At 48.5% G+C, this 12072-nt stretch overlaps 1 protein-coding gene across 1 annotated transcript; it reads left to right on the plus strand.

Moving 5' to 3' along the window:
* The first annotated feature begins 1456 nt into the window (after nucleotides 1-1456).
* On the plus strand, nucleotides 1457-12059 carry ART1 (ADP-ribosyltransferase 1). The gene is made up of 5 exons (XM_036260155.1): nucleotides 1457-1503; nucleotides 7063-7119; nucleotides 7412-8186; nucleotides 9216-9257; nucleotides 11944-12059. The coding sequence occupies exons 2-5, from the start codon at nucleotides 7072-7074 to the stop codon at nucleotides 12039-12041; spliced, it is 963 nt and encodes a 320-aa protein (XP_036116048.1). The 5' UTR covers nucleotides 1457-1503; nucleotides 7063-7071; the 3' UTR covers nucleotides 12042-12059.
* Nucleotides 12060-12072: the final 13 nt, after the last annotated feature.

The raw sequence follows: 12072 nt of genomic DNA on the forward strand, positions 1-12072 counted from the left end.
ATGTTTATTTGCATCAATTTGCATACAGCCCACTCGATGGGAAACGTGTTGCCCAGCATCTGAGGGGCACCCACCCCCTCCCTTCTCTTTAACCCCCTTCCCTATCAGTAGGGTTGGAGCAGATGCAGAGCTCTCTGTTTCAGATCCTCAGGGTCTAGCGCCACCCCCTCTGGACCCCCTCTCTACCTGGACCACTCAGGTTCAGGTGACCTGGTGTTTATAAAAGCTGGCCTTTCCTCTCCCCTTCTGTGGGCTTGTCTATAAATAACCTGACTCTGAGCTTTGGATGCCCAGCCAGAGGTCATGGGAGCAGGGGCCTGCTGAGGAATCAATAAGCAGGTCTGGAAAGAGCTTTCTGAGGGCCTGAGCCTCTGGAGGGTGGGTAGAGGTGCTCCCCCATAGTGGCCAGAGGAGTTGGGGGGTCCTGAATGTCGACATCATAGAGATGCTGCCCACTTATTGCTGGAGCTGAGGTGGGCATGGAGGCTTCCATCCTAGTCTGGCTCATTAGTTTAGCCCCATCCCTGTTCCCCACCCCCTTAGACTGGCAACCAAATACTTTCCTTCACAAAGAATCCTGCTTTCTCCAACACGTCTTAGAGCAAAAAGGAAGATAAACTTGGGGGAGGGTGGGAGGTGGAAAGAGTGGCATCCCCAAAAACAAGAGTGCTGATCAGTCAAACAGCTTCAAGACAAGTCCTTCTGCCCATTTCCAAAGAGACTGGCCACCCCCAAGTCCCCCTAGATTAGAAAATCAGGAGCCACTCTGCTGTTCAGCAGTGCTGTAAAAAGCAGCATCTTTCCTGCCTGTCTAAAGGGACTTGAGCACTTGCAATGGCTGGAACAGAAGATACAGTCTGAGACAGGAAGGCCTGCTGAGACAGTTCCTGGGACCAGATCTACTGGGACCATGACTTTGTCCTCTCTCCACTCTCTAGCTTTGGGGAATTGTTTCTCCCATCCCATCACTTGGAACCCCAAGAAAGGCCCCAAGAGATGGAGTCAACTCTGGTCACTGAATAGGGGTCCGGAGTGAAGCAGAATGTCCTCTAAGATTACACTGCAAACTGATGCTGGAGCTGGGACCCAGACCCAGCCTTCCTTATCTAGGAATCTCTCCTTGCACCTAAAGTGAGTCTCCGTGCTCACATGAAAGAAACACATGTAAAGGGATGTTCTCTGAGAACTGGGGTGCTGGGCGCTGGGCCAAATCCAGGAGGTAGGCAGTTGTTGCAGCCTGGAGCCTCCATGCCTCAGCCCCCCTTCTCTCTGGCTTCAGGGAGTCCCTATGTTATGGGAAGAGCATTGGCCCAGGGCAGAATGGCAGAGGCTAGTGTCCCTGAGCCTTGAGGAGACATCCAGAAATAGATGGGGGTGTGGGGTGTCATGTTTCTGAGCAGCTGTGTGGGGGAGGCACAATATAAAGGAGAAACCTGCCCTCCCTCTTCCCTGGTGGCCGTTACAGGAGACCAACACCAGCTTCCCTGCCCCGAGAAGGCTTAGGTAAGGGGCAAACACCCTTCTCCCGGCACTGGGCAGGGAAAAAAATTTTTTGAGGGGAAATGTGGGGTATTAATGGTGGAGTTTTAGGAATCATTAGGACAAGTTTTAGGAAATCTTTTATCTTAGTCTATTTTATCGGTCTGTTTCTCATGTTTCTGAAGGCTGAAAGTCCAAGGTCAGCATGGTCAGGTGAAGGAAGGCACCCTCCCTGGATCACAGCTAACACCTTTTCACTGTGCTCACGTGGTGGAAGGGAGCTCTGTGAGGTCTCTTTCATTGGAACGCTAATCCCATTCAAGTAGGCTCCACCTTCCGGAACTAATCACCTCCCAAAGGCCCCACCTTCTAACACCATCACACAGACATCAGGACTCCAGCACATGAATTTTCTGAGGACACAAACATTCAGACCATAGTACCTTTGATAGAGAAGTTTGGGACCCTTGGGGAATTTAGGGATTCTGGGGAGAGATTTGAAGTCCCAAACCCAGAAAGGAATGTTCAGCGAGGGCCTGAATAAGGGAAAACTGATGAGAAGTACCCAGAGCAGATGAGGACAGAGGGCAGCTAGGATATAAAGAGGGGTTGCCTGGTGCCTCCACTTCCTCGACTCCCACATCCTCCCCATTACTCTGTCCTACCCCACTCCACCCCCCAACAGTGGTCACCAAAGTCATTGATCCACCTGCTTGCAGTGGTCTACATTGTTAGCTGCACCCAGAAATCCTCTCAGATACTCAGCAAACATTCCGGGAGGCCTCACCTGGGCCTAGCCTTGGACTGAACTCTGAGAACACAGAATGTGTCATACCTGGCCCCTGCCCTCAAAGAATTCACAAGCCAGGAGGGGAGACAGACACATAAGGGCAGCACAGTATGATCAAGACAGAGACAGGAAAGCACAGGGTGATATAGGAGCCCACAGAAGTCAGGGGACTTCCTGGAGGAGGTGACCCCTGAGTTAAGCCTGGAAGAGTGGGTAGCAAAAGAAGGGCATCCCCAGCAGATGGCAGTGTGTAGAGTCACAGAGAGGAAAATAGCAGAGCCTTGCCTGGAACTTTGTTTTGTACTCTAGAAGCCAAGCAGGGGTGGTGGGGCAGGAGGCTAAGGAGGTCCTGGAGAGCTGGTCACAGAGGGCCTGAAATGCTGGAGGAGGTTGGATTCTGTTCTGAGAGACTCTGATTGGCCTTGCTTAGGTCATGTGTCCAACCATGAGCCAATCACAATGGCCAGGGTAGTACAGCACCAGTTTGGGGTCCTGTGTTCCCCCACCTGAACACATGGGCTGGATTCTCCACAAGAAAGGGAGGATCTATTATAGAAGCTCAAGCTTCTTGGCTAGATTCCAGGAGACCACAGACAAGAGTTCAAGTAGATTTTGGCTGCCACATACCCTGCCCATTAGCACTCCATCCTGGCATTGGGATCAGTGCCTCCTGCTTGATGCCCTACGGTGATGCTATTTTCAATTCTATATACTCTGTGCCTCCTCTGGTCAGCTCTTCATTTAAAGCCCACTCCTGGTACAGATTGGTTTCTGTTAGGCCCTTTTGGTTCCTTCTGTAACATGTATCACATGCTACCTGAAATTATGCACTCTAGCTCCATCTCCACTTCTGAAGAACTTAAAGAAGCAGGGGTGTGGGTTTTGTTGTTGCTGCTGCTGTTCATAATTTTTTTATCCTCACCTGAGGATATGTTGCCTTCCATATGCATCCTGACCAGGGATCAAACCTGCAACTTAGGTATGTGCCCTGAGCAGGAATTGAACCCACAACCTTTCTGGTGTACGGGATGACACTCTGATCACCCAGCCAGGGGTGCTGTTCATAATTTTTTCCTCAGTGCCTGATACATCACAGATGCTCACAGAGGATAACAAATTCAGTTTGGGACATGCTGAATTCGATAAAAACTGCTGCTAACTCCACAGCCCAAAGAAACTCACACTTCAGTTTAAATTGTACATTGGGAATATATAGGGTCTTAGATTTGGAGACTCAAAAAATTATACCTACATAGAATCCCAGTATCTCAGAGTCAGTGAACTGTCAAACCTTAGCGTCCTCCCAAGAGCCAGAGGGGATGATGGAGCAGAAATGCTTAACCCGAATGACACTGGGGCAGAGACATAACCACTCGAAATTTGTGAAATGCTTGTATGAAGGTGCAGATATCCATTTTCTGAGAACAGTTTCCAGATTTTATTAGAGTCTCAAAGATAAAGAACCATGGACTGTGTTACCATTTGTGCAAAAGAAGGAAAACAGACATGCCTGTGAATTTGCTTGTGTATGCATAGCATGCCTCTGGAAGGACACACCCAAAGCAGGTGCATTGGCTGCCTCTGGGAGATGAGGTTGGAACTGGCGAATTAGTGAGAAAAATACGTTTCACCGTATGCCTTTTGGACTGTTGAAATTTTGAACAATAAAAATATACTACCTTTTAGAAAATTAAGTTAAAACTTCAAAATATTAAAAATTAAATTATGATTTATCCTCTTAGTGAGAAGAGATATAAATTAAAAAGCGGATACTATTTATGCCCACTAGTTAAATGAAACTTAAAGAGAGATTAATAATATACAGTGTTAGCAAAGATGTGGAGAAAAGGACACTTTCATTCATTGTTGGTGGGAGGAAAACTGGTGCCTTTTGGATGGCAATCTGGCAGTGCCTATCAAAATAAAAAATATTCATATCCGGCCGGTGTGGCTCAGTGGTTGAGCATCAACCCTTGTACCAAGAGGTCACCGGTTTGATTCCCGGGCAGGGCACATCCCCAGGTTGTGGGTTCGATCCCCACTGGGGGGCAGGCAGGAGGTAGGCCAATCAATGTTCTCTCTCATCGATGTTTCTATCTCTCTCTCTCTCCCTTCTTCTCTGTCTAAAATCAATAAAGAAAAAAATTTTTTTTAAATATTTATATCCTTTATATATCATCTTACTTGATATTTTTCCTATAAAAAATATGCACACAAGTAGACAAGGATTTATATACTTGGATATTCATGCAATATTATGTGTAATATAAAACAATTAGAAAAATATATATGTCCATTAATAAGGAAATGATTAAGTTAGGGTTTCACTGTACCATGAAATACCATGCTGCCTTCATAATGAACAAGGTAGATATATGTATGAGATGGAAGAAGTTCATTATATAAGGCTATGGAGTGTGTATGTGTAAGCATGTTTCCTTTTTATTTTGGGGGGAAAAAAGACATAAAACAAAAACAGCTGTGTGCAAAAAACTGTATGTATACTTTTTAAAATTTTTATTTATTTATTTGTTTGTTTGTTTTTGTTACAGACGTTTTTCATTTTTCCCCCACTGACACCCTACTCCCCTTTCCCCCCACCCCGCCCCATCCCCAGCTTTGTTGTCCATGTTCAGTGGTCATGCATACATGCATGTAAGTTCTGTGGTTTATCTCTTCCTCCCCCAGAACCCCCTCCTCTGCGGCTTGTCAGTCTGTACCCCACCTCTATGTCTCTGGGTTAATTTTGTTCAGCAGTTTGTTTAGTTCATTATATTCCACAAATAAGTGAGATCATGTGATATTTGTCTTTCTCTGCTTGGCTTGTTTCGCTTAGCATAATACTCTCCAGGTCCTTCCATGCCATCTCAAATAATAAGAGATCTTTCTTTTTTACAGCTGCATAGTATTCCATTGTGTACATGTACCACAGCTTTTTTTATCCACTCATCTACTGATGGACACTTGGTCTATTTCCAGATCTTAGCGATTGTAAATAGTGCTGCTATGAACATAGAGGTACATATATTCTTTCTGATTGGTGTATCAGGCTACTTAGGGTATATTCTTAGAAGTAGGATTACTGGGTCAAATGGCAGATCAATTTTAATTTTAATTTTAATTTTTTTTTTTTTTATCCTCACTCGAGGACAATTTTTCCTTTTTTTTTTTTTTTTTTCAGATAGAGCGGGAGGGAGAGAGAGTAAGAGAGAGAGAGAGAGAAACATCAATGTGAAGGGACACATCGAGTGGCTGCCACCCGCACGACCAACCAGGGCCGGGGACAAACTGCAACCGAGATACATGCCCTTAGCGGGAACCGAAGCTGGGTCTCTCTGTACCTCAGGCCGACGCTCCAACGGCTGAGCCAAACCGGCCAGGGCCAACTTTTAATTTTTTAAGGTAACACCATAGTGTTTTCCATAGTGGCTGCACCAGTCTGCATTCCCACCAGCAGTGTACTAGAGTCCCCTTTTCTTCACACCCTCGCCAACACTTGTTTGATGATTTGTTGATGGCGGCCATTCTGACAGGTGTGAGGTGATACCTCATTGTTATTTTAATTTGCATCTCTCTGATGATTAGTGATATTGACCATTTCTTTATATGTCTCTTGGCCATTTGTATGTCCTGTATGTATACTTAAGTATATGAAATGCATGTATAAAACTATATATGTACACTTAAAATGATGTGATTTGTATGTGCATGGGGAAAGACCCTAAGGGTACTTTTACCACAGGTCACCCCCTCTCTACTGGCAGGCATGGGTAAGAGTGAGAGGGGAACACACAGGGACAGAAAGGAGGGAACTTGGATTTCGTGTTTCACTCATGGATTTTTATTTTTTACAAGAAGCATGCATTACGTTGTAATAAAATAAACAGAAAAGCAGCAGCAGAACTGGCTTAGAAACTGTCTGTTCCAATCCTGACCCAAAGTTGGGATGCCTTCTTCTTGGTGCTACTTTGGGCCCCCAGCGTGCTCACCCTCAGGGTGCAGGAGGCTATGGTTCCTCCAGCTTTCCTTGGGAAAGCTGGTACCCTTTGCCCTCTCCCCTTCCCTGAGTCCCTCTTTCCTTACCACCTGGGGATCCACATCTGTCCCTGCCCTAGAAGCAGTTGAGGACTTAAGGGAAGAGGGGGGCTCAGCTCCCAGCAGGACTGGAGGGAGAGAGGAAGAACTCTGGATCCCCAAGCCCTGCTCTAAGCCTGTCTCTGGAATCCTGCTGCGGTCCCAGCAGCTGGCCACTCCTGGATCTGCCCTGTTCCAGCCTTACATCCCCCAGGTGAAGCCATGGCCTCTCACTGTGGCAGTCAAACTCCTTCATAATTGGCCTCAGTTTTTTTTTTACATTCCTACGCTGCAAATTCTGCCACACTAGACACTAGACAAACGTCTCTTACTCTTTAATTCTGACAGTTCCTACCTCCAATAACCTTTGCTCTTCTCATTCCTGCTGCCTCAAACTCTTTTCCTACCCCAAACTCCAAACTTCTCTCTCCTTGTCTCCACTGACTGAAGCTTTATTTTCCTATTCATCCTGCAAGTCCTTGTTCACATGTCACCTCCTCCAGGAAGTCTCCCATGTTGCTTCCAGCAAAAAGGCTCCTCTTTCTCCTTCTGAGCCTCCATTTCTATGTTGTAACTCAGTGCCAGGCACTAAGAGTGGTGTGGAATAGGTGTCAATGAATGTTTTTAAACTGTATAGGTTAACATTCCCATTTTCCAGAAGAGGAAACTGAGATACAAAAAGAGACAGTAACTTACCCAAGGTCACCTCTGACCTGCAGGCTCCTGCTATGATGTCTCTGCTGCTTGTGTTCATGGGCCTCATGGAAGCACTTCAGGTATGGTCATCCTCTGCTGTCCCCATGCCAGCAGGGAGCTGAGCTGTCAGCTTCTGAACTCTGGAAGGAGGAGCAGGGGGAGGAGAGAATGCCTGATGTTTCCCTTGAGCTCGCTCAGTCTGAGGGGTAGCCCAAACCCCAGTCTCAGGGGAGTTTGTAGTTAGTAGGTCCCAACCCCTCCCCTTCCAGGTGTGTTTGGGGCCCTTATGGTGTCTTCCTCAGCTCACTGGGGGGGAAAGCTCCCATACGCCTAGGGCCCATCTGCTCAGTCTTGCTGCTCCCTCTCCCTCAGAGCCACCCCATCACACGACGAGGGCTCTTCTCTCAGGAAAGACCCTTGGACATGGCCCCAACCTCCTTTGATGATCAGTATGCTGGCTGTGCAGCAGCCATGACAGCTGTTCTCCCAGATCTCAACCGCACGGAATTCCAGGCCAACAAAGTGTACGCTGACACCTGGGTGCTGGCAAGCAGCCAATGGCAGGAGCGCCAAGCCTGGGGGCCAAAGTGGGGCCTCAACCACACCCGGTTGCCCTCACATCCCCCTGGCTTTCGTGATGAGCACGGGGTGGCCCTCCTGGCCTACACAGCTAACACCCCCCTGCACAAGGAATTCAATGCAGCCCTGCGTGAGGCGGGCCGCACCCGAGTCCACTACCTCCAAAACTTCTCCTTCAAGACGTTCCATTTCCTGCTGACCGAGGCCCTGCAGCTGCTGAGCAAGGCCCAGCGTTCTCCCCAGTGTCGCCAGGTGTTCCGAGGGGTGCAAGGCCTGCGCTTCCAGCCAGCAGGGCCCAAGGCCACCGTCCGGCTGGGGGGCTTTGCCTCGGCATCCCTGAAGAATGCCACAGCCCAGCATTTTGGAGAGGAAACTTTCTTTGGCATCTGGACCTGTCTCGGTGTCCCTATCAAGGGCTACTCCTTCTTCCCTGAGGAGGAGGAGGTGCTGATCCCCCCCTTTGAGACCTTCCAGGTGATCAACAGCAGCAGACCTGCCCAGGGCCCTACCCGTATCTACCTCCAGGCCCTGGGCAAGCACAGCGTGTACAACTGCGAGTACATCAAAGGTGAGAGGGGCACGTGTGAGAGCACCTTTGCAGAAGATGGACTTCTTCCCACCCTGTTTTCAGGGGCTACATACAGAAACTTTAAAAACAAACCAACAGTGAGAGGTGCACAGACAGTCCTGTCCCCCACCCCTCTGTTCTTCCATCTAAGGGGAGACAAGCTTCGGAGGTAGGATGCTTCTCATCCCTGGTGGTGTCTGAACTAGAGCTGGCTACTTGTCTGCTGACCAAGGCAGGGGTCTTTGGCCATTTTAGGGCCAAACAGACCTGGTCAGGCTTTTCTCCCGGCTGGAAGCTGGAAGGGAATTAATTTCTAGCTACAGTACTGACATACAGACCACGGCTGACAGAAATGCTAAGAACCTCAACCTCAGTTTCCACGAGGAGAGTGTTTATTTGACTGAACAGAAATCCTGTGCAGTTGTGTGTGCTGGATGGGGGCCAGGGTGGGGGTGGGAGGACCTCATGTGGGTGCTGTGCACCTAAGTTCCAGCTCAGGCTGAGACAGGTCTCAGACACTCTTTCTATCCCCTGCGACCCGCCAAAAGAGAAATCATGAGGATGGGCCCAGGTTCCTAATCGGTGGGGCCTGTGGGCTATTGGTCCTGGCTGAGTGATGCCTAGGGGCTGGCAAGGCCCAATTTTCATAGTTGGAGGTAGATTGTTTGCTGGAACTGTGGACTACACCTTGGACAGCATCATGAGTGTGCATGAGTTGACAGAAGGTGAGGAAGACATGCAAAGAACATGAACTAGCCTGTTCTTGGGGGCACAGGCTTGGAGAGGCAGAGGTGGGCAGGGCAGGGAGGCGAAGGGAGCAGGAGGATTACATAGAACAGGCCCTGGTTTTGAGGCCTTGCTCCCTTCTGGCTGCTCATAAATCAAGTCAAACCTAGGCAAAGGAGGTCTCACCTAAGGAAGCAGAATTAGAGGAAAAAGTATCAGCTTTCCTAGAGCAAGTTGGGGTGTGGCCCCTTCCCATCCTGAGAGTAATTAAGCCTTTGATTCTTTCCTGTTTCTTCTCTATAGACAAGCAGTGCAAGTCTAGGCCCTGCCATCTGGAAAACTCAGGTAAGGGCTGTAGGCCTCTGGGACAGGGCTCCATTTAGGGATGAGCAGGCTGCCTTGGGGTTGGACCCCTCACCTGGATGTCCCCCTTGTGAGGAAAACAATCCTCTTCTAATTAAAAAAAAAAAGGCTATTGCTCAGTGGTTAGAACATTGGCCTGCAAACCGAGGGGTCTCAGGTTTGATTTCCAGTCAAGGGCACGTACCTGGGTTGCAGGTTTGATCCCTGGCCTTGTCAGGGTCGTGCAGGAGGCAACCAATCGATGTGTCTCTCGCATTAGTGTTTCTCTCTCTCTCTCTCCCCCTCCCTCCCTTCCACTCTATCTAAAAATCAATAGGGAAAAAAACAAAAAACAAGACAAAGCAAAAAGGAAACCCTCTAAAGCAGACACCTGTGGGACTGCTAACCTCTCCTAGAGGATGTCTTTACACGTATGGGGCAGCGGCTGGGTGAGCTGACACACCGGCTGCCCTCTCTGGGGCTGCCTCTCCCTCCCTCACAGGAGACAGCTGATCAGGACCCAGAGAGATCTGTGCTGCACAGAGGTGATGGAGGGCAGGGCTGGTCCCACAAAGTGCTCACTGGGCCTTCTCCTCCTTCACCTGTAGAACCCTCTGTCTCTGTTACTGCCTTCAGCACTCCCTCAGACCACTTTCCAAGTTGGAGGCTAGACCTCAGGTATTAGAGACCTGTCCTAACTCTTTGTGACCAATTAGTCCCTCTCTGGGCCTCAGTTTCCCTATCTGCAAAATAAGCCAGTTGGACTAGATGATTCCCTTCCCTTCAATACCTGCTGTGCCAGGGCCTACCTGGGCCACCACTTCTCTAGGTGGGAACAGGCTTTTCTAGGAGAACCTTCTGGAACAGGCCATTCTCAGGGAAGAAACCACAGTTGCCCCTCCTCGGTGGTCTCTCCTCCCTCCCTCTGGGTACTGTGAACAGTGGACAAAAAGGAGCCCCGGCCTCCAGTGTTCTCACCATTCTCCAGGACATAGTACCACTCAGAGTTCAGGCACACCACACCACAAATCCTCACCACAGCCCAGCGGTACAGGTACTGTCATCACCCCTGTTCTATGAATGAGGGAACTAAGGCGCAGACAAGTGAAGCAACCATTCCTACACCATACAGATAATAAGGGGTGAGGTCCAGATGGCCTGGCCCTAGAGCCAAACTCTGGACCACTATTTCAGGCTGCCCCCCACCTCCTCAGATACCATCTCATTTTATCCCTTACTGCACAATACACTATTGGAAGGAGGCAGGACAGGGAGTATTACCCTCATTGTATAGTAAAGTGAGACCCAGAGATGGAAGTGACTTTACAAGGAGACAGAATGAGTTTAGTGGCAGAGCCAGGGCCAGAAGCCAGGTCTCCAGCCTCCAACCTGCTTTTTTCAGTTTTGATAATGAAATTTCATGCAATGGAAAAATTTAAGATCTCCTCCACCCCCTCCCACCAGCACCTCTTCTACCAGGATTTGGACAGAGCAGCCAAGATCAGTGTCACTAGATCCCGTTCAGATCTCTACCCACGTTTCACCTCACCCTGTGATGCCTCACAGGAGGTAGGAGGACAGACCTAATAACATCTGGTATCTCCCTGTCTCTTCACCTCTGTTTGCCTTCCTCCCTAAATTTTTTTAAAATTAATTAATTAATTAATTTTTATTTTTTTTATTATTTTTTTAATCCTCACCCAAGGACATTTTTTCATTTTTTTCTTCAGATAGAGCGGGGGGGGGGGGGAAGAAACATCAACGTGAAAGGTACACATCGAGTGGCTGCCACCCGCATGACCCAACCAGGGCCAGGGACATACCTCTAGCGGGAACCGAACCCCGGTCTCTCTGGACCTCAGGCCGACGCTCCAACTGCTGACCCAAACTGGCCAGGGCTAATTAATTTATTTTTTTTAATCCTCATCCGAGGATTTTTTTGCATTTATCTTCAGACAGAGTGGGAGGGAGGAAAGGAAGGGGAGAAGAGGAGAGAGAGAGAGAGAAACATTGATGTGAGAGAGACACATCGACTGGTTGCCACCCACACGACCCCAACTGGGGCTGGGAACAAACTGCAACCAAGGTACGTGCCCTTAGGGGGAACCGAACCTGGGACTCTCTGGTCTGCAGGCCAATGCTCTAACCGCTGAGCCAAACTGGCCAGGGCTATTCTTAATTTTTTAAGGAGGCTCCATACTCTTTTCTATAGTGGCTGTACCATCAGCAGTGAATGAGGGTTCCTTTTTCTCCACACCCTCTCCAACACTTGTTACTTGTCTTGTTGATAACGGCCTTTCTAACAGGTGTGAGGTGGTATCTCATTGCAGTTGATTTGCATTTCCCTAACAGCTAGTGAGGTTGAGCATCTTTTCATATATTTGTTGGCCGTTTATATGTCTTTAGAGAGTTGTCTGTTCAGGTCCTCTACCCATATTTTAATTGGATTGTTTGTTTGTTTGGTGTTGACTTGTATGAATCTTTTTATATTTTGGATATTAACCCCCTGTCAAAGCTGTTTTTTGCAAATATCTTCTCCCAACCTCCCTAAATTCTCACTCTTCATCTCTGTCTCCCATGACACTGTGTGCACTTGCCTTTCCAGCTCACTCTGCTTGTTTTTCGTCTCATTTCTTTGTATACCTCACTTGACCCCTAAATATCTCTCTCTGCCTCTGTTTCCCTGCAGCCATGGGTCAGGGCCCCTTTTCTACAGTCTGGTCCCTTCCACTGCTGCTCTGGTTTCTTGTTGGAGGAGCCTTTCCTGAGAGTCCAGGCCTCCTCTGATCCATCAGACTCTGAACAGCCCAGCCTGCCA

This window comes from Molossus molossus, unplaced genomic scaffold (genome assembly GCF_014108415.1).
Source record: "Molossus molossus isolate mMolMol1 unplaced genomic scaffold, mMolMol1.p scaffold_m16_p_13, whole genome shotgun sequence".
Lineage (NCBI taxonomy): Eukaryota > Metazoa > Chordata > Mammalia > Chiroptera > Molossidae > Molossus > Molossus molossus.